This window comes from Doryrhamphus excisus, linkage group LG16 (assembly GCF_037039965.1).
Source record: "Doryrhamphus excisus strain RoL-2023G ecotype Guam linkage group LG16, RoL_Dexc_Guam_v1.1, whole genome shotgun sequence".
In the NCBI taxonomy this organism is placed as follows: domain Eukaryota; kingdom Metazoa; phylum Chordata; class Actinopteri; order Syngnathiformes; family Syngnathidae; genus Doryrhamphus; species Doryrhamphus excisus.
Genome location: NC_136372.1, coordinates 18,833,789 through 18,859,906, shown reverse-complemented (window position 1 = coordinate 18,859,906; position 26,118 = coordinate 18,833,789). Strand labels below are relative to the sequence as shown.

Sequence of the window (26,118 nt, the reverse complement as noted above, 5' to 3'; positions counted from 1 at the left end):
GAAATGAACGGTTTTGCCCACCACTTGTTTCATTGAAGCTCTGAAGTAAACAACACAGCTCAGCTACCATTTGGAAAGCGTCTTTATTTGGAATATCAGATCAAATAGCAACATTGTCACAACATGGCTTCCATTATTGACGTGCAGCTAAACATGACACAACTCAGATGCTTTTTTGGATGCCATTGGCTTTTAAGTGCCAAAGAGTAATTGGTGGACTAAAGAACAGTGACTGGTTCAAACACATTCATCCTCTCACTTCCCAGCAGTGCGAGCCCAAAGCCGCCCTTGAGCACAGCACGTGAAGGGTTGGGGGTTGATGTCTTCTTGCATAAAGTGGTTGACGTGGTAAAACGTACAGTATCGTCGTGTCTAGGCTGAACCTTTTCTGACAAATACAGCATGTCCTTGGATGCAAGTACACTATGGGAGATCTCCTTCAATAAGCCCCTCCTCCTTCAATAAGCTCCTCCTCCTTCAATAAGCTGTGCCCTGAGAATACAGTGTTTGTGGCCTTAGAAGAACTACACCATCACCCCCCCACAGGAGCCCCGAACAAGACAGGAAGCAACTGGAATGGTACAGGAACTGTGCAGGGCGACACGCCTAGTTTGGTGTCGCCGCATTAAAAGGCGTGTGCAGTGATGCTCCTACCACATATGATTTTCGATGCGGATTCAAATGTCTCGGCTAAGCCGTTCACTAAATCAGTGCAAAATTCCAAAATTTTAGCACAGTCACGATCAGGTGCCTTCAGCGTTTGTGGTCATTCCCACTTCCATGAAGCGTCTACTCTACTGTATATATCCAGCTGGAAAGCAGAGTGGCGTGTGGATCGATACATCGGACTACATAAACCTTCAATGTAAGGCAAGCGTGTAAGCTAGAGCCGTCATAAACACGTAGCAAAAACCTAAAATACATTTTTTTATTGGAGATATTACTTTGGTCCCCTTCCAGTAATCAGTCTTCATGTGAGCGTACTTCTTTCCCCGTTTAGTCATTCTTCAATTAGAAAAATAAATCCTACATTAGGGATTGTTTCATAGCTGGAATGTCTCCTTAGAAAAATATTTTCTCCCCCCCCCACTTTTTTCTTTGAATGCATAGATTGTCATGGTTGCGTTGGCCCCCCCCGAGTATGTGGCTGGGCTGGGGTGTCGGTGGGTCTCCTTATTCGGGCTTGGGCTCGGGCGTCTCGCTCTTGGCCTCGGCGTCCTCGTCACTTTCCCCGCCAGTGCGGGTCACGATGCGACGCATGGTGAAAGGGACCTCGCCACGTCTACAAAAGCGGCAAAAAGGCGGCGCATCAGTTCCGTTGTATTGCTGTCCAACCTGTGGCTCCTTGATGACCAACACGTTTATCTCGTACATTTTAAAGTCAAACATGACAGAAATCACAGTGTTAAAACCGGTTGAATACATTTAAATCCATCCATCCATTTCCGACCGCCGTGCGGGAGGCCGGGAAGATGGCGACAAGTCACATGACTGGTTCATAATGTTATTATATCTAAAAATGGTTGCTTGCTTACAAAAGTATGCCTTTAACCGCATTTAATGTAAATAAAAAACATGGCTGTGACAGAAAGAGATTTTCAAACATCTTCCATGGCTGGCTTCGCCAAGAAGGTTCCCCCCCCAGACCAAGTTTAAAATGAGGGTCGTCTCTCGGCTCACCTCAGCTTGCTCTTCAGGCTGCTGACTTCTCGGTTCATGGCGTCTGCAGACTCGGTGGCGTCCTCCAGCTCCCTCTGCAGTTTCCTTCGGTAGGCGTTGGCCCTCTGGGCCTCTTCCTCCGCCTCCTCCAGCTGACGCTTCAGCTGCTTCATGCGGGAGTTCAACTTGTCGGCCTGGGACGACACGATGGGGGCGATGAGGGGGGAAGCACTGACCAAAGCATGAGTGCATCCCAAACCGTAGCATCTGGACAAATTAGACTTTTTCTAGACTAGACGTTGGATAAGTGGACGCGCTGCAGACCCTCTACGGTAGCCTAAGGGAAAAAGCAGCCCCCCCACTTTCCTAGCTCTTCATCGGGGTTGAGCGTGACGTTGACTCGGTGAGCAACCACAACGCTCACGAAAAGCGTCATCGCAGCTGGAAGGCCACCATTTTATCAGCAAAGCGTATTGGAGGATGAAATGCATGAAGATCAGCAACCATGGGTCTGTGGCCTACAGAGCGTGATCTGGACAACAGTGACCCCCCCCCACCGACCTGGTCTTTGTACTGCTCCGTGTTGCGTCTCTCGTCCTCCACCTGAAGAACCACCTCCTTCAGTTTTTTCTCCGTTCGCCTCACCAGCTTGGTGGCGCTTTGCCGCTCCCTGAATGAAGAGCAGAAGTCCGGTTAGACTGAGTCCTTCACCTCCTTTCCACCAGCAGGGCTTCACCTGGTCTCCATGTCCAGCTGCTCCTCCATCTGAGCCAGCTTGGCCTCCAGGGCGGCCATGTTGGCCTTGTACTTGGACTTCACCGTCGCCTCAAGCTCTTGCAACTTGAGCTTCAGCTCCTTGTTCTGGCGCTCCAGCTGGGCGCGAGAACCTTCCACGCGCTGCGAGGAACTGCGTTCGGCAGCCAGCTCCACGTTCATCTGCTCCGACTGCACGGAGGCCAGGCCGTCACACCGCATGCTAACCGCGCTACAAGCTAACCATACGCACCTGCAGCATGGCCTTCTTCAGCCGGTCGTTGACCAGCTCCGTGCTGCACTGCTCCTCCTCCAGCTCCTCCTCCAGCTGAGCGATTCGTGCCTCCAGACGCCTCCTCTCCTCTGCGATCTGAGCGCTGAGGAGAAAGGAAAGCGAGGAAAGGTGAGAGGAGCAGAGAGGAGACGCGGAGCAGGTTCAGGCGACCAGGCGTACTTCTTGGAGGACTGGTTGTTCATCTCGTCCTGCAGCTCGTCCCTCTCCTGCTGAGCCTGGCGCTTGGCTCGTTCTGCGGCCGCCACCTCCTGCCCAGGATGAACAAGCAGACCTTCAGCGTCCTAGCGTCTCGTATGGAAGATGGACTTCACAGAATGAAGCAGACCTCCTGCATTTGGAGCATATCGGCCTCCATGCCCTTCAACTTCTTCTCATTCTCCTTACTCTGGGCGAGTATGTCCTCCCTGGACATGCGGGTGTCATCCAGTTCCCGGATAAGCTCCTTCATCTGGGCCTGAAGGGCATACAGAAGATACCAAACGTCGTCAAAAGAACTAAATATGAGGTGCTTTCATCAACATCAGACTCACCTGAAGCTTCTTCAGCTGTTTGAGGGCTTCCTCACGGTTCTTGTTGGCCATGTCGATGCCTGCCTCGAGTTCCTTCAAGTCCAGCTCCAGCTTCTTCCGTGAAGCAACGGCCGCAGAACGCTGCTTGCGCTCGTCCTCCAGCTCCATTTCCATCTCACGGACCTGGAGGCAGGGCTCGCACGTCAAGCAAGCAGACCTTCATAGTTTGGAGCTAAATGGTCAATCTGAGGGTTTCTTCACCTGCTTGACCAGGGACCTCTTCTTCTCCTCACCCATCTCGTCACGTCCTGCCAAGTCCCGCTCATACTGAGCCTTCATGGCCTGCAGGTTGACCTCCAGACGCAGCTTGGCATCCTCCGTGGCCTGAAGCTCATCCTCCAGTTCCTCCAGCTGAGTCTTCATCTCCTCCAGCTGCTGCTCCATCGCACGCTTGGACTTCTCCAGCTCGTGCACCTGCAGGACATGATGCTTCCAGAGAAGATGCCCCCAACAAGACCAATGAAGGTAAAACCTACGTTCTTGCCAACGTCATCCTTGGAGGACACCAGATCCTCCATTTCTGCCCGCAGAAGTTTGTTGTTGCGGTCCACCTCGTCCTTCAGATCCATCAGAGATTCCAGCTCACGAGTCAAAGACAACGCCCGAGTCTCCTTCTCACGGGCCTCAGCTTCAGCTCGATCTCGCTCCTCTGCGTAGCGTGCAGATATGTTCTTCTCCTCTGCCAGCATCTGGAGAGCGAACAGGACCAGAAGGTTGAGGTGGCATCTGACTGACCTTTCCAATAGTCCGAGGGGGCCTCACCTGGTCGAACTTCTTCTGCTTCTTCTCCAGGTTGGAGACCGTTTGCCGGAGTTGGTCCTGATCGATCACCATGTCGTCCAACTCCTGCTGGAGACGCGTCTTGGTCTTTTCCATTTTGTCGTAGGCGGAGCATTTCTCCTCCAGACGCTGGTGTGTCGCCTCCAGCTCCCTTTGCACCCTCTTCTTTCCCTCTTCGGCACTCTCCAAGTAGCAGGAATCCTGCTCCACCTTCTTCTTGAAGTCTGCAAGCTGATGGCGAGACCACAGACCAGTTCTTAAACATCTGCCCTTCCCAGCTGGGACCAAAACTTGGGGTGCTTCTCCACCTGAGACTGCGCCAGTTGAAGCTGCTTTTCCACGTTTCTTTTGGCTTCTTCTTCCTCCTCCAGTTGTTCTCTCAAGCTGTTCTGCTCGTCCTCCATCTGCCGCAGACGCGAGGCCACCGACAGTTTTTGACGCGTCTCTTCCTGAAGCACTTCCTGTGAGACAAAGCGTTGAAGACAACATCGTGGTCCAATGAGCGACGGGAACGGAATAAGACGCGTGTGCTGGCGGATGGACCATCCTAGCGTTCGTATTCTGGTTGGAACCTCATGCTCAGCTGTACTGTGTACTGTGTACTGTGTACTGTGTACTATGTACTATGTACTGCGTACCTGCACATCCTGCAGCTGAGACTCCAGTACAGAGTGGTCTTTGGTAGCCTTGATGGACTTGCCCTCCACTTCACTGAGCAGACCAGTCACGTTCTCCAGTTCAGCCTGTGGACGGGAACGCCAAGTCTTGATGGAACAAAGTACTCCACGCGGTACAGTCACGTATCAAAGTACTCCACGCGGTACAGTCACGTACCAAAGTACTCCACGCGGTACAGTCACGTACCAAAGTACTCCACGCGGTACAGTCACGTACCAAAGTACTCCACGCGGTACAGTCACGTACCAAAGTACTCCACGCGGTACAGTCACGTACCAAAGTACTCCACGCGGTACAGTCACGTACCAAAGTACTCCACGCGGTACAGTCACGTACCAAAGTACTCCACGCGGTACAGTCACGTACCAAAGTACTCCACGCGGTACAGTCACGTACCAAAGTACTCCACGCGGTACAGTCACGTACCAAAGTACTCCACGCGGTACAGTCACGTATCAAAGTACTCCACGCGGTACAGTCACGTATCAAAGTACTCCACGCGGTACAGTCACGTATCAAAGTACTCCACGCGGTACAGTCACGTACCAAAGTACTCCACGCGGTACAGTCATGCCCCCCCCCCCAGAAAGTCATGCATACCTGCATTTTTCCAACTTTGTCAGTTAGCTCCAACCTCTGACGCTCGCTCTCGGAATGTTTGAGCAGCAATTCCTGGACTTGAGCTTCGGCCTTCTTCCTGCGATGTTCCGAGTCTCCTTTTCCCTGCATCAAGCCCTGCAGCTCGATGGTCAGCTCGTTCTTCTCCGATTCCAGAGCCTGCTTTGCCTTCTCCATCGACACTTTGTTCTGCACGTTCATTCCCACACAAGAAGTTCAGGAAGGCTTCAAGGGCCGACCATTTATGGAGAATTCCAAATCAATCAATCAATCAATCAATCAATACCCGCTTCGCCTGCTCCAGCTGCTCGTTCAACTCGTCGAAGGCTTGGTTGTGCTTTTGCCGAATGTCCACCATCTGCTGCTCGTGGACTCTGGCCTCGTCTTCCAGGGACTTCTTCAACTGTGCCACCTCCGTCTCCCGCTTGGCTCTGAGGAGCGACAACACAGCTCATCTCGTGTTCGATGCCGGAATAGACCACTGGGCCACTTTTAGGACCTTTGCTCGACTAGCCATTACAAATAATGCTTTCATGGTAATGGTAATGTGTTATGACTTATTAGCATACCCTTATGTATGTTTACATTTACTATTTAATACATATATACATACACACTATATGTAAAGGCTATGCTTTGTGTTATGACTTATTAGCATCTATTAGCATACCCTTATGTATGTTTACATTTACTATTTAATACATATATACATACACACTATATGTAAAGGCTATGCTTTGTGTTATGACTTATTAGCATCTATTAGCATACCCTTATATATGTTTACATTTACTATTTAATACATATATACATACACACTATATGTAAAGGCTATGCTTTGTGTTATGACTTATTAGCATCTATTAGCATACCCTTATGTATGTTTACATTTACTACATATTGTTATGACTTATTAGCATCTATTAGCATACCCTTATGTATGTTTACATTTGCTACATATTGTTATGACTTATTAGCATCTATTAGCATACCTTATGTATGTTTACATTTACTACATATTGTTATGACTTATTAGCATCTATTAGCATACCCTTATGTATGTTTACATTTGCTACATATTGTTATGACTTATTAGCATCTATTAGCATACCCTTATGTATGTTTACATTTGCTACATATTGTTATGACTTATTAGCATCTATTAGCATACCCTTATGTATGTTTACATTTGCTACATATTGTTATGACTTATTAGCATCTATTAGCATACCTTATGTATGTTTACATTTACTACATATTGTTATGACTTATTAGCATCTATTAGCATACCCTTATGTATGTTTACATTTGCTACATATTGTTATGACTTATTAGCATCTATTAGCATACCCTTATGTATGTTTACATTTACTATTTAATACATATATACATACACACTATATGTAAAGGCTATGCTTTGTGTTATGACTTATTAGCATCTATTAGCATACCCTTATGTATGTTTACATTTACATACACACTATATGTAAAGGCTATGCTTTGTGTTATGACTTATTAGCATCTATTAGCATACCCTTATGTATGTTTACATTTACTACATATTGTTATGACTTATTAGCATCTATTAGCATACCCTTATGTATGTTTACATTTACTACATATTGTTATGACTTATTAGCATCGATTAGCATACCCTTATGTATGTTTACATTTACTACATATTGTTATGACTTATTAGCATCTATTAGCATACCCTTATGTATGTTTACATTTGCTACATATTGTTATGACTTATTAGCATACCCTTGTGTATGTTTACATTTAATACATATATATACACACACACACACACACACTATATGTAAAGGCTATACTTTGTGTTATGACTTATTAGCATCTATTAGCATACCCTTATGTATGTTTACATTTACTACATATTGTTATGACTTATTAGCATCTATTAGCATACCCTAATGTATGTTTACATTTGCTACATATTGTTATGACTTATTAGCATCTATTAGCATACCCTTGTGTATGTTTACATTTAATACATATATACACACACTATATGTAAAGGCTATGCTTTGTGTTATGACTTATTAGCATCTATTAGCATACCCCTATGTATGTTTACATTTACTACATATTGTTATGACGTATTAGCATCTATTAGCATACCCTAATGTATGTTTACATTTGCTACATATTGTTATGACTTATTAGCATCTATTAGCATACCCTTGTGTATGTTTACATTTAATACATATATACACACACTATATGTAAAGGCTATGCTTTGTGTTATGACTTATTAGCATGTATTAGCATACCCCTATGTATGTTTACATTTACTACATATATGGACTACCTGAGTTCTTGCTGTGCAGCCGTGGAGTCTATTGTGTCCTCCAGCTCCGTCTTGAGGGCCTCCAGCTCTTCTCCCAGATCCCGGCGGTGTTTCTCGGCTTTGGACCTGGACTGGCGCTCGATCTCCAAATCATCCTGCAGATCAGAGATCTGTGCTTCCATCTCCCTGATCTTTTTATGAGCCAGATTCTTTTGTGCTGCTTCATCCTCGATTCTAACAGATGGAGGGAGACGGCATGAATGCGTTTGTGTCGTCGTGTGGTGGTGGTGGTCGTGTGGTGGTGGTGGTCGTGTGGTGGTGGTGGTCGTCGTGTGGTGGTGGTGGTCGTCGTGTGGTGGTGGTGGTCGTCGTGTGGTGGTGGTGGTCGTCGTGTGGTGGTGGTCGTCGTGTGGTGGTGGTCGTCGTGTGGTGGTGGTGGTCGTGTGGTGGTGGTGGTCGTGTGGTGGTGGTGGTCGTCGTGTGGTGGTGGTGGTCGTCGTGTGGTGGTGGTGGTCGTCGTGTGGTGGTGGTGGTCGTCGTGTGGTGGTGGTGGTCGTCGTGTGGTGGTGGTGGTCGTCGTGTGGTGGTGGTGGTCGTCGTGTGGTGGTGGTGGTCGTCGTGTGGTGGTGGTGGTCGTCGTGTGGTCATCGCGAGGCGATCAAACGCACCTCAGCAGAGCAGCCTGAAGTTCTTCCTCCTTTTTGGCCAACTGGGCACGGAGCTCTTTCACCTGGGCCTGCAGATCAGCAATTTGGTCGTGTATTTCAGTGAGGTCCCCATCTAGCTTGCGTCGGTTCTTCTCCAGCTCCTGGCGCTGCTTCTCCTCCCGGCGCAGTCGGTCTGAGAGAGTGTAAAAACGGAGTTTGGTGAGAAGAACAAAAAGGAAAGGGTCATCCCATCGTACCCTCCAGGTCGGTGATCATGGCCTCATGCTTGGTCTTCAGCTTCTGCAGGCTCTTTGATTTCTCTTCCTCTTCTGTAAGGTTGGTGGTGAACTCAGACACTCGGTCCTCAAGCATCTTCTTCTCCTGAACAAGGAACGGGGTACATGCTGAGCATATTCCTTCCTGACTAACATATGATGAAATACACTCCGTGGTTGGTTTCCATTTCATGAGTTACGTTGATGGCGTATGATGGAAAGGAATATTGAAATAAAATAAAATAAAATTCATAAATTGAATTGAAGAATCATTTGAATATGACTTTCCGTATCCCAACCTTGTTCAACTTGATGTTATGATCTTCTAGAACCATGACATCCTCTTCAAACTTCTTCATTTTGGCCTCCATGGTGACCTTGTCCAGTTGCAGCTTTTGCCGAGCCGCCTCCTCCTCATCCAGCTGTTGCTCCAGGTCCTGCACGGAGATCACGGAGGAGCATGACAGTGACATCAGCGGCACGGAGCGCAAAGTCACCAAGGGCCGGGTGAGAGGAACTCACGGTGATATTCTGCTGCAACCTCTTCCTCTCTGACGTCAGCTGAGAAGCACGCTCTTCCTCCTCCTCCACGCGGGCTTCCAGGTCGTGGAGAATCTCCTCCAGTTCCTGCTTCTTGGCAGCCAGACGAGATCTCATCTCTTCAGCCTCGGCGCAGAGTTCCGTTTCAGCCTGAAGCTGCTCTTGCAGGGCCAGCTTCTCGGCATTCAGCTGCACAGAAGCAGAAGGTGAGCCATGCTTGCTCCGTAGCTCGCCAAGACAATACCCTCAATAATCCCAGTCTTTGGTTTCACCTGGTGGTGTTGGTCCTCCAGGTCCTGGAGCTGCTTTTGAGTGTACAACTGTTTCTCCTTGACTTTGCTGAGCTCTTCATCCTTGGCCTGCATCTCTTCCTCCTGTCTGCTGACTTGCAGCAGCGGCTTCACCTGAGGGTTCCATCCTTCACATCAATGCCCAGGTATCCAAAGCGGTGAAGAAAAGGAGGACGGCGTGTTACCTTGGTGAACAGCCTCCACCACTGCCAGTTTCTGAGTTTGAGATAAGCGGCACAGTTCCTCTGGATCACCTTCATGGCAGTCAGCTGCTGCTGCCGCTTGGCGAAGGCCCTGCCAAGACAGACAGGAAGTTACACACTCTATACCGACATATGGACTGGGGGGACGGGGGGGGGGGCTTACCTGCGGGCCAAATAGCCTCTGCACCAAGCCTGGAAGGTAATGATGATGTCTGTGATCTTCATGTCCCGCTCCTCCTCCAGGTGAGCAAGAACTCCTGCTCTGAAGAAAACTTTACTTTGGCCGATACGGTAAAGGTTGGGATCCAGCTCCAGACTTTTGATCTGCAAAGACACGCACGCACGCACGCACGCACGTACGTACACACACACACACACAGCAGTCAGCCTGGCAGCAGAAGTGTGTGTCATGTGGTCAAGGATGGGAGGTCAGGTCTTACCATCAGCACGCAGGCCTGCTTGCCGTCCATGAAGCCTTTGGGGATGGCGTTGGGGGTCAGGATCTCGTACCTAAGAGTGGAGCACACAACATTTGGTGTGGCGGTATCGGTAGTGTCGACACAATATGGCCGTCGTCTGATGTTGGCGCCTGTGCTCGCTTAGTAGTGTGGAGCTGTGTTTTGCCTCAATGTCGACTTCGCTGCTTCCCACGGTCCATAAGTAGGAACGTGTAGATGGAAGCAAATATGTATTTACGTGAAGTTGAATTAGCAGACCTTGAGGTGCATCAGGCGGGTGTTGAGGAACCAACCTTTGTGGCTGCCCACCATGACCTTTGGTTCTAGCTGTGTTTTGGTATTTTGGTCCTTCTACTTTTATCCCTTAGAGACTCGGGAATACCGTGGTCGCTAATTCGTAGCTGAACGATTTCCACGTGAATCCGGCATTTCCGCTCCAACCTAACCTGCCTACCAACCCGACGTTTGGTTACCTCTGTCTGAACTCCTGGAAGACGATGCGGTTGGGGAAGCCCTGTCTGCAGATGCGGATCCCCTCCAGAACTCCATTACATCTGAGTTGGTCCAGAACCAGGTGGGGGTCCAGTTTTCCTGCCTGGGGGTGGTCCAAAAGGCAAAGTCAGCAGAGTGAGAGATCCACTCAGACGCCAGCAGGAGCTCCTCTCGTACCTTCTTCTCATGGTTGGGGATGATGCAGCGGACAAAGTTTGGGTTTGTGTTCCTCAGCGTGGCCATGAGCTTGGAAAGTTGCTCTTTGTAGAGCTGGCCCACGGTGCGGAACATGCCCTTGCGGGTCTTAAAAGCACCCGGCATCTCGGACATGCCGGAAACCTTATCCAGACCGACGATGCGGTCCACTGAGCGGAGAAAGAGAAGAAGAGATTGAATGAAGGACTCCAAAATGGCTCCCTTGAATGTAAACATCAACCAAATACACGACTGATGACACGCCACTTCCTCTGGATGGACAAGCACCAGGAGAAAGGATTGCATAGCGAGGAGATAGGAGATAAGGGAGATGATAGGAGATGATAGACAGCACACAGTAGACTGGATGCAGCAAAACCAAAGCCAGTGACGTGTAAAGGGATTTCAACCACGGGGGGAGGGGAGGGGGGCAGGGGGGGGGGTCAGTGCAGGGGTGAATGTCAACCGTTCACACAGTGGTTTGCTAAATGTCTGAGTGCGTTGCAAACGTGGCAGTTTTGTGATGACCCAACACAAGAGCATGCAGTATGTACCCATTTCTGCAGTACCCAAGACCACCACCAGGAGGCCCCCACAAGGCTATTACATGGGAGAGGGAGAGGGAGACTTCAATGATGGAGCAACAACCGGCGGTCAAGCACACAGCAGCCTGGACATTGCAGGACGGTTACTTCTCAGGTGGGCGTGGTCACGGAGGAGAAACGGGGCAACAATAACGCACAGAGATCGGGAAGAAGAAACTTGTCACCTGAGTCCGAGTGGAGAATAGGAAAACGCTGATAAAAATAGGCTCTCTGAGTTTTCTGTACCTCTGAGACGTCAAACGTATGCACGCACACACGACGGGGCCAACGAGGAGGACATGAATGGGATTTGAAGAAAGGGTGAACACAGAGGTACACGAACCAGACGGTAGAGAGAGAGAGAAAGCAGTGTGAAATGGAGAAACTACCCCCCCCCCCCACGCGTGAGCCAACTGATGGTCGAGCGCCTCACGTGGTTAACAGACGAAGGTTTGATGGGACGTTGGACATCAGGAGAACAGGTGACTTTCATGTCATATCTCATCATCTTCTAGACTAGCTTGTGTGTCTTGACGAGTTGCAATAAAGTTTTCATACAAGAAATAATGGCCTGTTCCTTCAGCCTATACCGACATTATGAAGCTCCTATAACGCTGCTGCCGTAGCTTCAGGCTGCTTAGCGATCAGGACGGTAACGGGACTACAACAAGCCGACAAAGCGGCCATCATCTCACGTTGGTGGACAGACGGGTTCCTCTTGGTTTTAAATGGAGCCTATTTTAGGCTAAATATGGCGGCGGCCTGCCATGGGCAGAAGACTGGAGGGTTCCTGTCCAAAGGTTCAAGGTTCCCAGGTGGTTCTCCAGACTCACCGTCCTTCCAAAGCTCAGAGACAAACTTGTCAGTGGACTGGTTGAGCAGCGAGGCCACGTTGTCGTTCAAAGGGTCCATGTTCTTCATCAGCCACTCGTCCGCTTTGTAGTCCACCTGATGAGAACCAAGAGACAGACCTGTCAGATCATCTACCGCTTTGGGTTTGGCACCTTGAACAACAGCGACGCCCGCCCACCTTGCCGGCGTAATGGATAATACAGAAGTCTGCTTCGTCCTTCAGTTTCTTGGGCTTGAAGAACTTGGGGTGGGTGCCCTGCTCCTGGAGAACTTTCTCCACGAAGCTCTTGTCCGTAGCCTTGGGGAACCAGCATTCTTCATCCAGCAGAGCCAGGATGCCCGGTGGGCTGGCCTGCGCATGATGAGAAGAGGGATTTGGAGAGCAAGGTCCTGAAGGCTCCAACAAAAACCTCCCGTGGTTGCCCTACTCACAGGCTTCTCAATCAGGTCTATGCAGGGCTGCAAGTCAAGGCCGAAGTCGATGAAGCTCCACTCGATGCCCTCCCTCTGGTACTCTTCCTGCTCCAGGATGAACATGGTGTGGTTGAAGAGCTGCTGCAGCTTCTCGTTGGTGTAGTTGATGCACAACTGCTCAAAGGAGTTCAGCTGGAAGAAAAGCAAAAGCGTTGGAACGCCAGTTGCGGCATGTAAACCATCCTGGCAACGATCCTGCACACGGCCATGGTGGTCATGGTCATGGTGCTTCTGATTTAGCTTCTTTATTTTCACGGCTTCTCAAGCATTTGTCCATTTAGCATGCCGGCTCATGATGCATCTTATGGACATGAACATTTAAGCTACGTTTCAAGATGTTCCAAGCCTGAAATACACGTACAGGAATGAAGAAGGTGCATGGACAAGGTGAATGTAGGATTCTGGACTGGTCACTAGGTGTCGCTAATAGTTCGGTAGACTAGTACTACGCTTGATGACGGGAACAAACAAAAGGCTTTGATTGTAAAGACGGAATCCTACTCCGAGACCGCAATCAACCAACGAGGGGTTACTGGACTCGGACTTACCTCAAAGATCTCAAAACCGGCGATATCCAGGATGCCAATGAAGGAGGCTCCCTGCCTCTTGGTTTTGTCCAAAGCTTTGTTGATCCTCATGACTAACCAGCGGAACATCCTCTCATACGTGGCTTTGGCCAAGGCCTCCACTGCAAATTCTGCTTGCTCTTGGGTCTGGGCCTTCTGGACGTAGTCCCGACCCACCTTGATCCTGGGTGTCAGGATGGCCCGGGTTAAATCTGTCACATTCATCCCCATGAGGTGGCAGACCTTCTGGGCGGCTGGAGGATGGGTGGGTGAGGAGAAGGTTTAAGCATCGTGAGGAGCATCGTGAGGAGCATCGTGAGGAGCATCGTGAGGAGCATGGCTCCCGTCTCCAGTATAATCCAGGCTTCAAGGGTACAACTTACCAGTGTTGTCGGGCATGGAGGCCTGGTCGGTGTGACGCTCCTTCTTGAAGCTCATGTTCCCCAGCTGCAACACGGAAGCCACCACCTTCAACATGCCTGCAGGAAAAGCCCGAAGGTAAACGGTGAGAGACAACAGCTCCTTTTGGTAGGAGGAGCAGGGAGTCATCCTGGGACACGGGCTCCCTCACCTATCTGCTCCTCCTCTGGGATGCTCATGATCCTCATGGCGTCCATGGTCTCTGCAAACAGGTCCTTGTCCTGTTGCCCCGGAATTGTGACATTCCCATTGGACAGGAAGCGGTAGTTGTTGTAATTTTCAAGGAGGAGCTCAGCTAAATCAGAGAAAAAAAGACACGTTGGAGGATCAGGAGTAAAGGAGACAAAATGGACAGGAAATGGGCAGGATGTCTTTCTTACATTAATTGTTAATTAATTGTTAAACTTACCACGTAATTTATCTCCAGCTCCTGTCAGCAAGTAGTAGAAAATATGGAATGTTCGTTCTTCCCTGGCCTGACGGATGGCACGGGATTTTTCCAGCAAATCTAGCAGTCAGTCGGTCAAGGAAGACCACGTTGCATCTTCAGCAAAGAACATGATGAACCATGATGTGGACGGATTGGGACTGATATCAATATCGGTGTGCTGCCTTCAGTGTTTGTCACTATTGTGCTGCTTGGTGACGCATGGGAAGTTTCATGTAAGTGGGATGGGAAAGGGATCAGCCCCCCCCTGATGTCATCCCTTTTTAAGACAGCACCGAGTGGGTAATCAATACAAACGGCCTTTGCCGCTCGTAGATACTTTGCCTCAACTGCCTAAAAGACGGCATTTGACACCAATGAAATAACATGTGACATCCTAAAACGTATCAACCCCAAAACCACACAGAGGCCAGGATACAAGTTTCAATGTTTGCACCAACAATGTACCCATTGACATCAAAGTTGATCCTGATGAATTTTCCCTGCAAGTACATGGAAATAATACTTTAAAAAGGGCTAAATAAAAGGAGCTTCATGATAAATAAAACAATTAGTCGTACAAATCTGGAGGAGTTGTCATTCTTGACCGTCTTGGCATTCCCAAATGCTTCCAGGATGGGGTTGGCCTGCAGAAGCTGCTTCTCCAGCTCCCCCTGGTGGCAATACAGAGAAGGTCAAGGAAGAGGTCAACACCATGTTTCACCACCGAGCACCTACCTCACACCGCTCAGTCTAGTTGAGTCAAATGACCAAGACTTATGATGGAGTCCAGATCAACACTTACTTAGGCACTTTGGTATACACTTTGGACAATTAGGACGTAGCGTACACATACTGACAAATAGGATATAACGTACACATACTGACAAATAGGATATAACGTACACATAATGACAATTAGGATATAACGTACACATACTGACAATTAGGACATAACGTATACATACTGACAAATAGGATATAACGTACACATACTGACAATTAGGACATAACGTACACATACTGACAAATAGGATATAACGTACACATACTGACAAATAGGATATAACGTACACATACTGACAAATAGGATATAACGTACACATAATGACAATTAGGATATAACGTACACATACTGACAATTAGGACATAACGTACACATACTGACAATTAGGATATAACGTACACATACTGACAATTAGGACATAACGTACACATACTGACAAATAGGATATAACGTACACATACTGACAAATAGGATATAACGTACACATACTAACAATTAGGACATAACGTACACATACTGACAAATAGGATATAACGTACACATACTGACAAATAGGATATAACGTATACATACCGACAGTTGGGACATAACGTACACATAATGACAATTAGGATATAACGTACACATACTGACAATTAGGACATAACGTACACATAATGACAATTAGGACATAATGTACACATACTGACAAATAGGATATATCGTACACATACTGACAATTAGGACATAACGTACACATACTGACAATTAGGACATAACGTACACATACTGACAAATAGGATATATCATACACATAATGACAATTAGGACATAACGTACACATAATGACAATTAGGACATAACGTACACATCCAGACAGGACAGACTGAGACACGTTACACCCAATCCTTTTCCACCCAAGACACACGAGTGCCCCAAACCACAAACACCCAGAGACCCTGAACCACCCGTCACCAGGGAACAAGGATCCAGAAATCAAAACTCATTTGTGTTGGTTTTACTCTGGAGCCATAAATAAGTTATTTCTTATATATATCATTTCTAATACGGGTTTAAAACGTTGACCTGTCCATCCAGCCTAAAGATGGGGGTGCATGAACACACCAAAGACTGCTACTACATCGGACGGGAGGAGCGCCATAAAGAACCGTGGTCTTCTGCTGCCTGCTAGAGTAGCAAATACACAAACGGCACACACGCTAAGACAAACAACATTTTACACCACGCCTGAGAAGCTGTTGGCCACTCGCAGAGCAAGATGAGGAAATCCTGCACAATTGGACATGGGGGGGGGGGGGGGGGGGGCACGTGGAGGCGCCATAGAAGTCCTGAAGAATTCAGCCATGTAGATAAAAGTTCAGCTATCAGCTCTGCACATAAAAGGCAGTAACTGCAGTCATTTCCTTAATTAGGACCCCCCCCCCCGCCCCCCCCTTATCCTACAATTGTCTGGCTGAATTTTTCACAAGAACACGTAGAGCTTCCACTCATCGGCCAACAAACTTCCTCTCTAAGCTCTCCCCCCGTACCACGGAAGTCCCACATTCCCACAAGAGTGTGCTCCAGCCAGGGCAAGGGACGAGGGGGGGGGGGGGGGTGACAGAAGCAGGGGGGGAGGAAGAATGAATAAAAAGGGAGAGAGTTAACTCACATGTGACAGGATCAAGCTGGTCTGTTGATGGGAAAAGAGAAATACAACAACCTCAAAAATGGAATGATGGACGGGGTGGAGATGGGGGGGGGCATTCTACAGCGGGACGCCCGACTGCGTCTTAAAGCAGTGCTATGCTTGGATGCTCGGATGCTTGCATGGCGGCCATGAGCGAGAAGCAGCCAGCCAAATGCGAGCAAGGCTGGTTAAATATGGCCGCAGCATCCACGAGGACCTTAGCATTCGTGGTAAAATGGGGGCGTGTCCAGGGCGGGACGAGAGGTGAATCTAGCCATCCTAAAGTGTGGGGGGGTGGGATTTAAAAAGGGAAAATAGCATGCTTTATAAATATTAGAGTACTTTTAGAGTACGCAGGCTACTAGTACGACTTCTACGTGAAGTTCTAGACATGAGGCCCTGGTCCGGATGAAATGCCAAAGCTTTACGTCTCGATTCAGGGCCAGCGTATCTCCATGGTTTAGCTTCTCATCCACAAACGCCCTTCCTGGTGCCCTGACAGGATATTTCTGAAAACGGCTTCCTGAGAGGGAAAATGTGAAAAGGGCGGCTTGTATTCCACCGTTTCCACTGGGTCATCCCTTCCCGTCTGGATTCAAGCATTTAGGAACCCGCCAGTGTGGACACTATTTGGTTTTCAACTGGGACACCTCTTGGTCTTGGGCTGTTTTCTATGTGATTACAGGACTCCTGAATGCAATGATGTGGTGATGGAGGAACAAGTTACACAACTCCTTCATCCACACAGCAGGAGAACAGGCCTGGTGTAGAATAAAACAATACAGCTTGATAGGAGAGAAGGGGACTAGGGAACAAGGGAACAAGGGTACGAGGAGCTTGAACCAACCTGATCTTTCTTGTTCTTGTGAGAGGAGGCCACGTGAGCCAGATACTGGATGACCTTCTTGGTGTTCTCAGTCTTCCCAGCACCAGACTCGCCTCTATGAGGAAGCAAACACATCCACGGCTAAGTGCTAACCGCCGCTACAGCAATGTGGGAAACTACACCAGAGGGAGGGGCCTTACGTGCAAAGAATGGACTGGTCCTCGCGATCTGCAGAAAAGACATCCAAATGAGCCATGATGCAGTCTTTGTAAAGAGTAGCGCGCATTGGCTTAGGGAGGCCTGGCCCCACTAGCTGGCCCCACGAGCGGGCCCCTGGCCTGGCCCCACTAGGTGGCCCCTGGCCTGGCCCCACTAGCGGGCCCCACAGCTCAAAGATGTAAAAGACCAAAATGTCTGATTTGCTTTAAAACCAAATAAATAAAATATTGTAAATATATAAAATGTAACAAGAAATTGAGCTGCTGAAGTCTAATCCATTTTATTCCACCCCCCCCGCCCCCGTGGTAGAAGTACGTTCCACATTCGAGAGTTTCATGTCTTCTCTCGCCTGCTCTGTACAAGCGGAAACACACTGGGGCACAAACAGGAAGTCAACATCCGGCTTCCTGCTGCCTTTTGTAAAGGACACGGCATCAATGCGGGGGGGGGGTGGGGGGGGGGGCTGTCATGTGATTGCCCCATGATAATGGAATGGTAAGAAGACCAGCCTTGGTGGAATATCTTGGAGATACCCAAACGAGGAGCAGATGCCCAATATATGCCCCCGTTATTTCCCAGGCCAGGAGCCAGCTGCTAGACATGCGTGAAGGCCGCGCCCACTTACCCTGCATCATGCTTCTGTAGGATATGTCGGTGATGGCGTAGATATGAGGTGGCATCTCGTGCTTCTTCTTGCCCTTGTACATGTCAACAATCTCCTCCGAGTAGATGGGCAGGTTCTTGTAGGGGTTAATGACCACACAGAAGAGGCCAGAGTATGTCTGAGGACCAGAAGGACACGGTTCAGACAGAGAAGAACTCCAGTTGGCCGACTCTTGAGGACCATCGCTAACGTTTTTCTATGTCGGTCATCAGGTACTGAATGATTGATGATCACATGACTTGATACTGTTGCCTTTACTGTTATTTCCATGTGTCAAATATCCCGTCTCTTTCAGCAGAGTAGAAGCCTTCTCGTGAACTTTGATGTGGATCCCTCCTCCGTTACGTAATGTCGGCCCCACCCAGCCCCAAGCTGAAAGTCAACGTGGTGCAGTGTACGCTAGCACTGCTGCTTGACAGGTTAGTCAAGTCCTGTATAGAGTCAAGAACCCGTGGGGGGACAATCATGTCTGCTCGAGTCCAACACCAACGACAGTAGCGGCACGACAACCTTTCATTTTCTTCTGGCTGCTATTCCACATATCTGCACCAGGCATCTTCCCCTCGGGGGGCCCGGAGGCCCTTGGAAAAGCTTTGGTTAGATGGTCCAGCATGTGTTAGCCGTACGTGACTGGGCAGGCCATACTCACATATATGAGACCGGAGTAGTATCTCTCCTTCAGGTTGTGCAGCACAGACGCCTCGTTCAGGCAGGTGAGCTCCGCCATGTCTTCCACCTTGCTGAACTTGGGCGGGTTCATCTTCTGGATGTCATCCTTGTTCACTCGGATCTTCTTCCCGGAGTCTGCCAGCTCAACCATGCACTCGTCGCCCCGCTCCTCCTTCACGGAGCCGGCCTCGAAGCCCAGGCGCTCCGAGGGAACCCACACCAGCTTCTTGGACGCCCAGTCCGCCTGCGCCAGCGGGTTGTTGATCAGGTTCCGGTCCGCATACAGATACTTGTTTGGGTCCGACATGGTAGCTGTTTGATTGGAGACAGACAGGGGGAGGGGGGTCGTGGTTAGAAGGCATCAGTTACAGTACAGAGGATGCACGGCTTTCATGACTTACCTCCCCAAGAGTGAAAGTAAGTGAACGATGGACACAGACGCCCATTTTAAACCCCGAAGCCCCTTCAGGCTGGGAAATGTTATGGACTTGAGAAACAGTGCCCTCTGCTGCTCTACTGCACCATTACAACTTTCTATGAACGTTATCATAAAAACGTCATTATTTACAATTAGAAAAAATAAACCTGTGACTATCGAGTACCAAAGTGAAGGGGCGGGGCTCTACTGGGTTACCGCCCAATCTTGGCGTCCAACTACACGGTGCGGGGGAGGGGGGCTTTGCTGACATTTGCTGCTCTCCAACTTTCACAAACAATCTCTGAAGAATGTCAAGGTCACGTCCATGCGGCCGACAACAGGAAGTGCCTGCTCCAGTCAGGTCACATGGACACAAAACTAGCGAGGATTCACGCTGCAGAGCAAAAACACTGAAATGAAACGCCGTTAGCTTGCTCAGTGGCTGAGACGTCCATGTTTACAGGCCAGCTTGTGGTTGGTGCTTCATCTCCACATCAATGCCATCAAACAGCAAGAGTGATCGATCAGAGCGGACCAACATGTCAGGTGTGGTCTCCTTAGCGATCGGCCCACCAAATATTCTGAAAAACGTTTTTAATAACGGACACTGGACAGCCATCCAGTGGAAAATGATGGTGAAACCATGACAACCATTTTGATGGCGATGGCAAGGGTCCTAGTGTGACAATATGATTTAGATCTTTAAGGCTGCTTTGACAGGGAGTGCTGCGGTTCAACTCCCGTAGCAAGGCACTTCGGGGTGTTACCAGGCATTAGCAGAAAGGAGGCGAGGGAAGCATCCCAGAGTCTCCCGCCAATGCTTTCACACGCTGGGGCGTCCCAGACGTTACCCTTGGGATGATCACGTAGCCTAGCGTGTCCTTTCTCAGCGTCACGACAGTCACTAGCTGTTCTGGGCGCCGCAGGAACAGGAAGCCCGCCTTCCAGCGTGGTTGCATCATTTACGTCAATAACGATGATTAGGGCCAGATGGTTTAGACACCATATTCCCAACTGAAGGCATGTTTACCATGATGCAACGCTACAGACATAGTTTACCATTAGCCTTCCCAGCAAAGATGATTCCGATAGATTGTGGCTGAAAGGACTCATTCCGAGGTTGAGCTCATTTAGTGGTGACTGTTGCCGTTAGGGAACCTTCACGGATGAAAGACGGCAAGCGCTCTCGCCAAAATAAAGAAATAAAGCGCTTGTTGTCAGACCCTTGAGTTTCTTCCAGAGGTTATGTCTTGGAACGGGCCTTTCTAGCACATTAACCCCCCCCATCTGTGAGAAAGAAAGCAGAGCGAGGAGCCATTCTTCTCATGACCCCTGCCTTCGCCCATCCTCCCTTCATCCTCCCTTCAACCTCCCCACGCTGCAGCTGAAATCCATCACGGCCGACGCTGCCTCCACGTCCAAGTCTTGTTGGACCGTCTCTCCAGAAGACTAAACTCCCTGCCGCCCTGCCGCCCTGCGCACCAACCAGCCTCTGCTGTTTATCCAGCCTTTTCAGGGTCGCATTCCTGCCATACTAACCTCTCCATCAGGGAGAGACGCATTCCACAAATGTCTCTACTTCAGCCTCGCCTGCTGGTCCCAGACCTGATTACTGCAGACATCCTTCCACTGTTTGCATGCCCCGACTTCCATCCATCCATCCATCCTATTATCAGATGTGCCGCAGGTCTGAAGGCTGCTCGGGTCAAACAGACCCGCAGCCCCCGCTTTGCCGTAGTTCTGATATGGTGTTAGGCACACCCATCCTGAGGCCCCCACTTAGCACGGAGGAGATGGCAAGGCAGCACCATGTTTGTTTACAAGTATGCTGAGGGAACTTACCACCATCACAGAAAAGGGCCGCTTGATTTGCTCACCCTAACCCACCTGCAGCACAGTCCGGGTAATCTTTGTATGGGAGCCATTAGTGCTATGATGTCGTCTTTGCTGACGAGCCAGATATCTAGGATGCACACCTAAAACTTGGACTGTTGGGTTGTTGTTGCTTTGGTCCCATTTCTGCCAAACTGGTTCCTGCAACATTGTTGGCTGATCTTTTGTCAAGATCCGTTTGCAGGTTTGTTGATTTCTGCTCGACAAGCTTGACACACATTCAGTGACACGTTTGGAAGCCCCTCCCAAGGGGGTGCCTTAAGACTGAAATAACACCACCAGGGCTGCTCCACATTCAACGGGGAGAAGGAGAGCGCTTCCTCCAGCTTCAGACAAGCGCAGACACGGACCTTACCCGATGACGCTGAATCCCAGTTAGAGCAGCACCGGGACGCTCATGAAGCCACACAAGTTCAACTGGTGGCCGTCGCCGTCCCACCAGCTTGGGACGCCAGTGCAGGGTGAACATGCCGCAGACGGCCATTCCAGGGGATTAGCGGCGACGCAGAACAAAGTTACTGATTAGCTCCAAACATGGCAGACGGCATTCAGGGAAACCTGCTGCTAAAAAACTACAGTATGAAGATGATGACTATTATGCCGTTAAAAGCGTGAAATCATTCATGCTAACCCGACAAAGCTGCCAACTCGGATAAACGAAGCGTGTATTGAATGACATAATCCACTCCAGACTAAATCACAGAATAAAACTTGGATAAAAAGAGAAATGATGTACGACCTTGAGTAAATATTGAAGAAAAAGTGTCTGGGGCGTCTACAAGTCCCAGAGGCCCCACTTGGTCAGTAGAGACCCCATGAATCCCATCCGACCCGTTCCTTTCCTCCTCTGTGACTTCCTGACTTACTGGAACAACCGGGGGGTCGTGGCGTCTCCAGCACAGTCGCACCACGCCGTCAGACCTCGGCATCTCTGGATGTGCTCCAGCTAAGCCACATGGACCTGCGTGTCGGGCCGCCCCCCATTGACAGGAATATCAATGACATACAGCGTCAATACCCCTGGGCTCGCTGCAACGGGCATCAAACGCTCTTCCCTCTCTTTACACCCCCACCCCCCACCCTTAGCACCTTTTCACCACTTTCATCCCCGTGGTCTGGTGGCTTACCAGCGGTCAGATTAAAGCTGCCAGCCAGGCTTTGCAAAGGCACTCGGGCGGAATTCATTCCTGCTTCACATCTCCCCTCTGGACTCCATGTGGGACGTGGGATGTGGTGGGATGTGGGGGGATGTGGGGGGATGTGGGGGGATGTGGGGCGAGCACAGCCACTGCTTTTTGCCTTGGGTGGAAATCGTTGCTACAGTACAGGATGGGGTAGGTAGCATTTTCCTGGGCGTACGCACACACTCGTACGCACGCATGCACACACACACCAAAGTATGAAATGAAGACTGCTGGAAAATAAGTGCCTGCATGACATCTCCACATCCCTTTCCACATTACTTTCCACATTCCCCCAAAGCACCCACTTGAACTGCAAGCTGGCAGTTGGACGGCCGCCATGTCTGGTCCTTAAAGCTACGGCAGCATGCCATACCCATTTGTGTCAGCCTCTGTACCAACTCCACTCTTACCCATGCACCGGCACGTCATTTCTCATACCTTATGGACAGAAGACCGTTCCTCAAACCAGGGTGGGGTCACGCCTCATGAAGAGAAGGAACACAGTATGCTTCCTTTCAACAGTCAACACATGATGCTTCTTTTACTGTGATGCCTGCGGACCCGTTAGGCCAATAAACGCCGTGCCAAATTAGCCACTGATACAACACGTGCCATCTTAACGTAAACATTCTGAAAACCGCCACTCTTTAATCCCCCATCCATCTATCCGTCCATCCATCCATCCATCCCGACAGCAAAATCCTTCCAAGGATTCTGCTTCAAATCAGCCCAAACACACGTTTCCGTGATGTTCTGAACTCCTGTTTTGATGCTAGTGTCCTATTCGGCAAAGTGATGCTGCCTGGAGTCGTTGTGCAAAGCTTTGGGTCTTTAGGGTGTACTTCAACTTCAACTTCCCAAAGCGGACATCAGCAAACATTTCCTTTCAACAAATGTTATAAGGCAAATAATCATTAGCTGCAGCAAGAGTACGACTGACAATACCCGATGCCTATAATAATAATAATAATCATCATCATCATCATCATCCATCCAAAGGCGTTGGTGTGGTGAGCCGACAGCTTTAAGCAGCAGGTTGGCAGACATCAGCTGAGAGGACCCGTGTTTCTCATGACCACCAACGCCCCCCCAGCCCACAGACACGTTGTACCACAAAATAAACCTCCATGGCGTGTCTGACTGTCAATCAAGCGTGCAGCACAGCTGGGAAGCGTCGCCGTGAGGCTGCATGCCTAACGCAAACACAGCGCTGTCCTCTCTCACGAAGCAAATGCACCCAGCACTGGCGAGGCACTAGGTCATCAAATAATGATGAAGCGGAGGACAAAGGTCCAAATCAAGTGTCAAAGGGCGTTGCTGTGGCGTGGACGGGAAGTGAAAGGAGCTTTGGAAGATTTCAACACCTGGAAACTCCTGTCTTGGCCGCCCGAGGGCTGTCAGACAACCACGCTAATCACACGTCCGACTGGTTCTCACTTGACATCATTTGCATAATTACTTAAGACCATGGATGTTTTCTCCAGCTCCGCCCCCATAGTGTGATGGCCTACCTGCAGGAGCCACCCGTCCTGAGCTGGCCAAATGTTTACTTTGTGGGGGTAAGGCTGAATTCACACCAGGAACGGACAATGTAGCCATGTTCTCCTTCAACTTGCAGGTGGAAAACCAGTCAAGAGGAAAGGAGGAAACAAGACATTCCAATATGGATGCAGGATCTACTAGTACTCAGGTTTCCATCATCACTACTTCATTCTCATAGGAGAGGTGGACTAGACGTAGAGCACCCAAATAAAGGTGTACCCAGCAGTATGCCCTGCGGCCTCATTGCTGCAATCTACAACCAAGATTAATCAGACTGCTGCCGAGGCTCTACTGAGCATGCGTAGGAAAACCAGGTGCTTTACAACGTCAGGGAGAGACAGACATGAAGGTGGCATGCTGGTGAGGCTGGAGTAGTGACGTCATACCGGCAGACTGACCACACACGAACCACTCGATAAATAATAGTACGCTCGTTCAACTACACCGACAGAGCCCGGTGTACACGTACATGTACATGTATGCGGGCTACATTTAAGTTCCGGCTTTCCTCCTATCGCAGTTGGGCAAATCACTTCCTGTGTCTGCCCTTGTGGCTTTTAGCCCACACCAGCTGCTACACTTGACTTCCTGTTCCACGCGTGTGTGTATCACAAGGCATGGTTTAATAGTTGGATCCATCACTCGGAGAGCCGAATAAAGTCATTCTGAAAAAAACGTTCCATGAGGCGCCACTCCGGTCGGCGGCCCAGAGAAGTAGCATGACCCAGCTTCCTGGTCCCCTTCCGGTCGTGACGGGCACAGAGAATGAATCATGGAGGAGCGTGTAGCGAGAAGAAGCCCGTGGGCTAGGGAAGGTTACCTGCTTCGAGGGTGCAGGACGCCTTTGGAACGATGGCTCAGTCGGCGTCGACGTGACTTCAACTTTCTTTTTCCAGTCGACTGCCGCAGTTTCGCAGGGAGTTGAAGCTACACTACAAGCGGCGGTTTCTCCCTCTCCGTGTCCGCTTCTTTCGATGCTTTTTTTCTATCCCGACTTCCTTATGCCCTCCCTCTTCCACTCGCAGCTCACTGGTTCGCCCAACTTAACTCCGGTACTCGCGTAGCCTACTGGGGTGCGGTCCAAGGCGAGGCGGGCCCCGGCCATGTTGGATCCCCGCCTCTTTGACCAATGGCTTCAGCTGATTGGCTGTCGCCGTTGCCGGGACCAATCACGTTCCGCTTAAGTGGGCGGGGCGAACACAGCAGGCAAAAAAAGAGCTGAAGTTGAAAAAGCCGAGGAGGAAGGTATTCGGACAAATGGTGTATAATAGGAAAGGTATGTGCACGCTAAAGGATTGTTATGACCATATAAGTAGCATTCATTGTCATCAGGGTGTCCTGCATGTCAACGTCTTGGACTACAATGGGAGGCCAACTGGAGGCCAATACGTCAATTATCTCCGTCTAATCGTATCGTTTTTAGGAATATAGAAATCAATAGTCTGGGGTCACTGAGCAACACACGTGGATCTGGTAAACATTCCGTGGACATTTAAGCCAACCATTCACTTTCTATACCGCTTGTGCTCATTAGGGCACGCTGTGCTGGAGCCTATCCCAGCTGACTCCCAGTGAAATCCCAGGACACGCATGGACCACCAAGCAGCCTTTACACTTCCGCTGGTAGCGGCTATGGGGCTATGTAGAGTACATGGTGTAGTGTTCTATATCCCTTCCATATATTCCCGTGAACATTTCCCAAGTATTCCATTCAACCCTTTAACACCCAAGCTGCCACTACTGACGTGACGATGCTATTTAGAAACTAGCGTGTATTTGAAATAATTCCAGTGCGTTGAAGTGGCGTATGGGTCATTACGGTATTCCCAGGCAGCATGTCCTCCAAGATGGGGCCCTGTTTCAAAGCAGAGTGGGGGTTCGTATGACGACGTTCTGTGGAAAGTGATATTGTATCTGTGTTGTGTTTTATTGAGTCCAACAGATTATGTGATGAAGTCATGTGCTTCACTCAGGCTGCTGTCAATCAAACAGCAAACCAACGTGCACGGCGAGTCGAGTCAACACGACATGGGAACTGCTGCAGGGCATCGACTAATGAACGCCGAATGTCAGTCAGACATCAGAGGCTGACCGCCATCCGCTGTCCTTCTTGTCATCCAGTCCATAATACAAAATCCATATGGAAAGTAGGCACACTTGA

At 49.4% G+C, this 26,118-nt stretch overlaps 1 protein-coding gene across 2 annotated transcripts; it reads right to left on the bottom strand.

Moving 5' to 3' along the window:
• Positions 1–64: 64 nt before the first annotated feature.
• LOC131103594 (myosin-9-like) lies at positions 65–25,046 on the bottom strand. 2 transcript variants are annotated; one of them, XM_058049986.2, is made up of 41 exons: positions 24,778–25,046; positions 18,901–19,232; positions 18,213–18,369; positions 17,569–17,596; positions 17,390–17,483; positions 16,525–16,545; positions 14,668–14,760; positions 14,526–14,589; positions 14,069–14,167; positions 13,811–13,954; positions 13,623–13,718; positions 13,222–13,493; positions 12,632–12,805; positions 12,378–12,551; positions 12,181–12,295; positions 10,746–10,933; positions 10,550–10,671; positions 10,059–10,128; positions 9,782–9,942; positions 9,601–9,709; positions 9,398–9,529; positions 9,108–9,314; positions 8,885–9,022; positions 8,568–8,691; positions 8,332–8,503; positions 7,685–7,897; positions 5,639–5,783; positions 5,335–5,541; positions 4,695–4,799; positions 4,365–4,517; positions 4,039–4,287; positions 3,753–3,965; positions 3,478–3,690; positions 3,238–3,399; positions 3,033–3,161; positions 2,867–2,955; positions 2,666–2,789; positions 2,396–2,604; positions 2,221–2,329; positions 1,681–1,853; positions 65–1,282 (listed from the first exon to the last, which is right to left on the bottom strand). In XM_058049986.2, exons 2-41 carry the CDS (start codon positions 19,225–19,227, stop codon positions 1,174–1,176), a joined length of 5,883 nt encoding a protein of 1,960 aa, XP_057905969.2. In that variant the 5' UTR covers positions 19,228–19,232; positions 24,778–25,046; the 3' UTR covers positions 65–1,173. The 2 variants fall into 2 exon arrangements, with proteins under 2 accessions (XP_057905969.2, XP_057905970.2); XM_058049987.2 differs by lacking the exon at positions 16,525–16,545.
• Positions 25,047–26,118: the final 1,072 nt, after the last annotated feature.

What these genes read in the sequence shown, in the direction of transcription:
- LOC131103594 (XM_058049986.2), bottom strand. Translation starts at nt 19,227, where the DNA reads ATGTCGGACCCAAACAAGTATCTGTATGCGGACCGGAACCTGATCAAC. An exon ending in TGGTGCAAACATTGAAACTT is followed by an intron (nt 14,168 to 14,525) that starts GTATCCTGGCCT and finishes ACTGACTGCTAG; the next exon opens with ATTTGCTGGAAAAATCCCGT. An exon ending in AGGATGACGTTGGCAAGAAC is followed by an intron (nt 3,691 to 3,752) that starts GTAGGTTTTACC and finishes CATGTCCTGCAG; the next exon opens with GTGCACGAGCTGGAGAAGTC.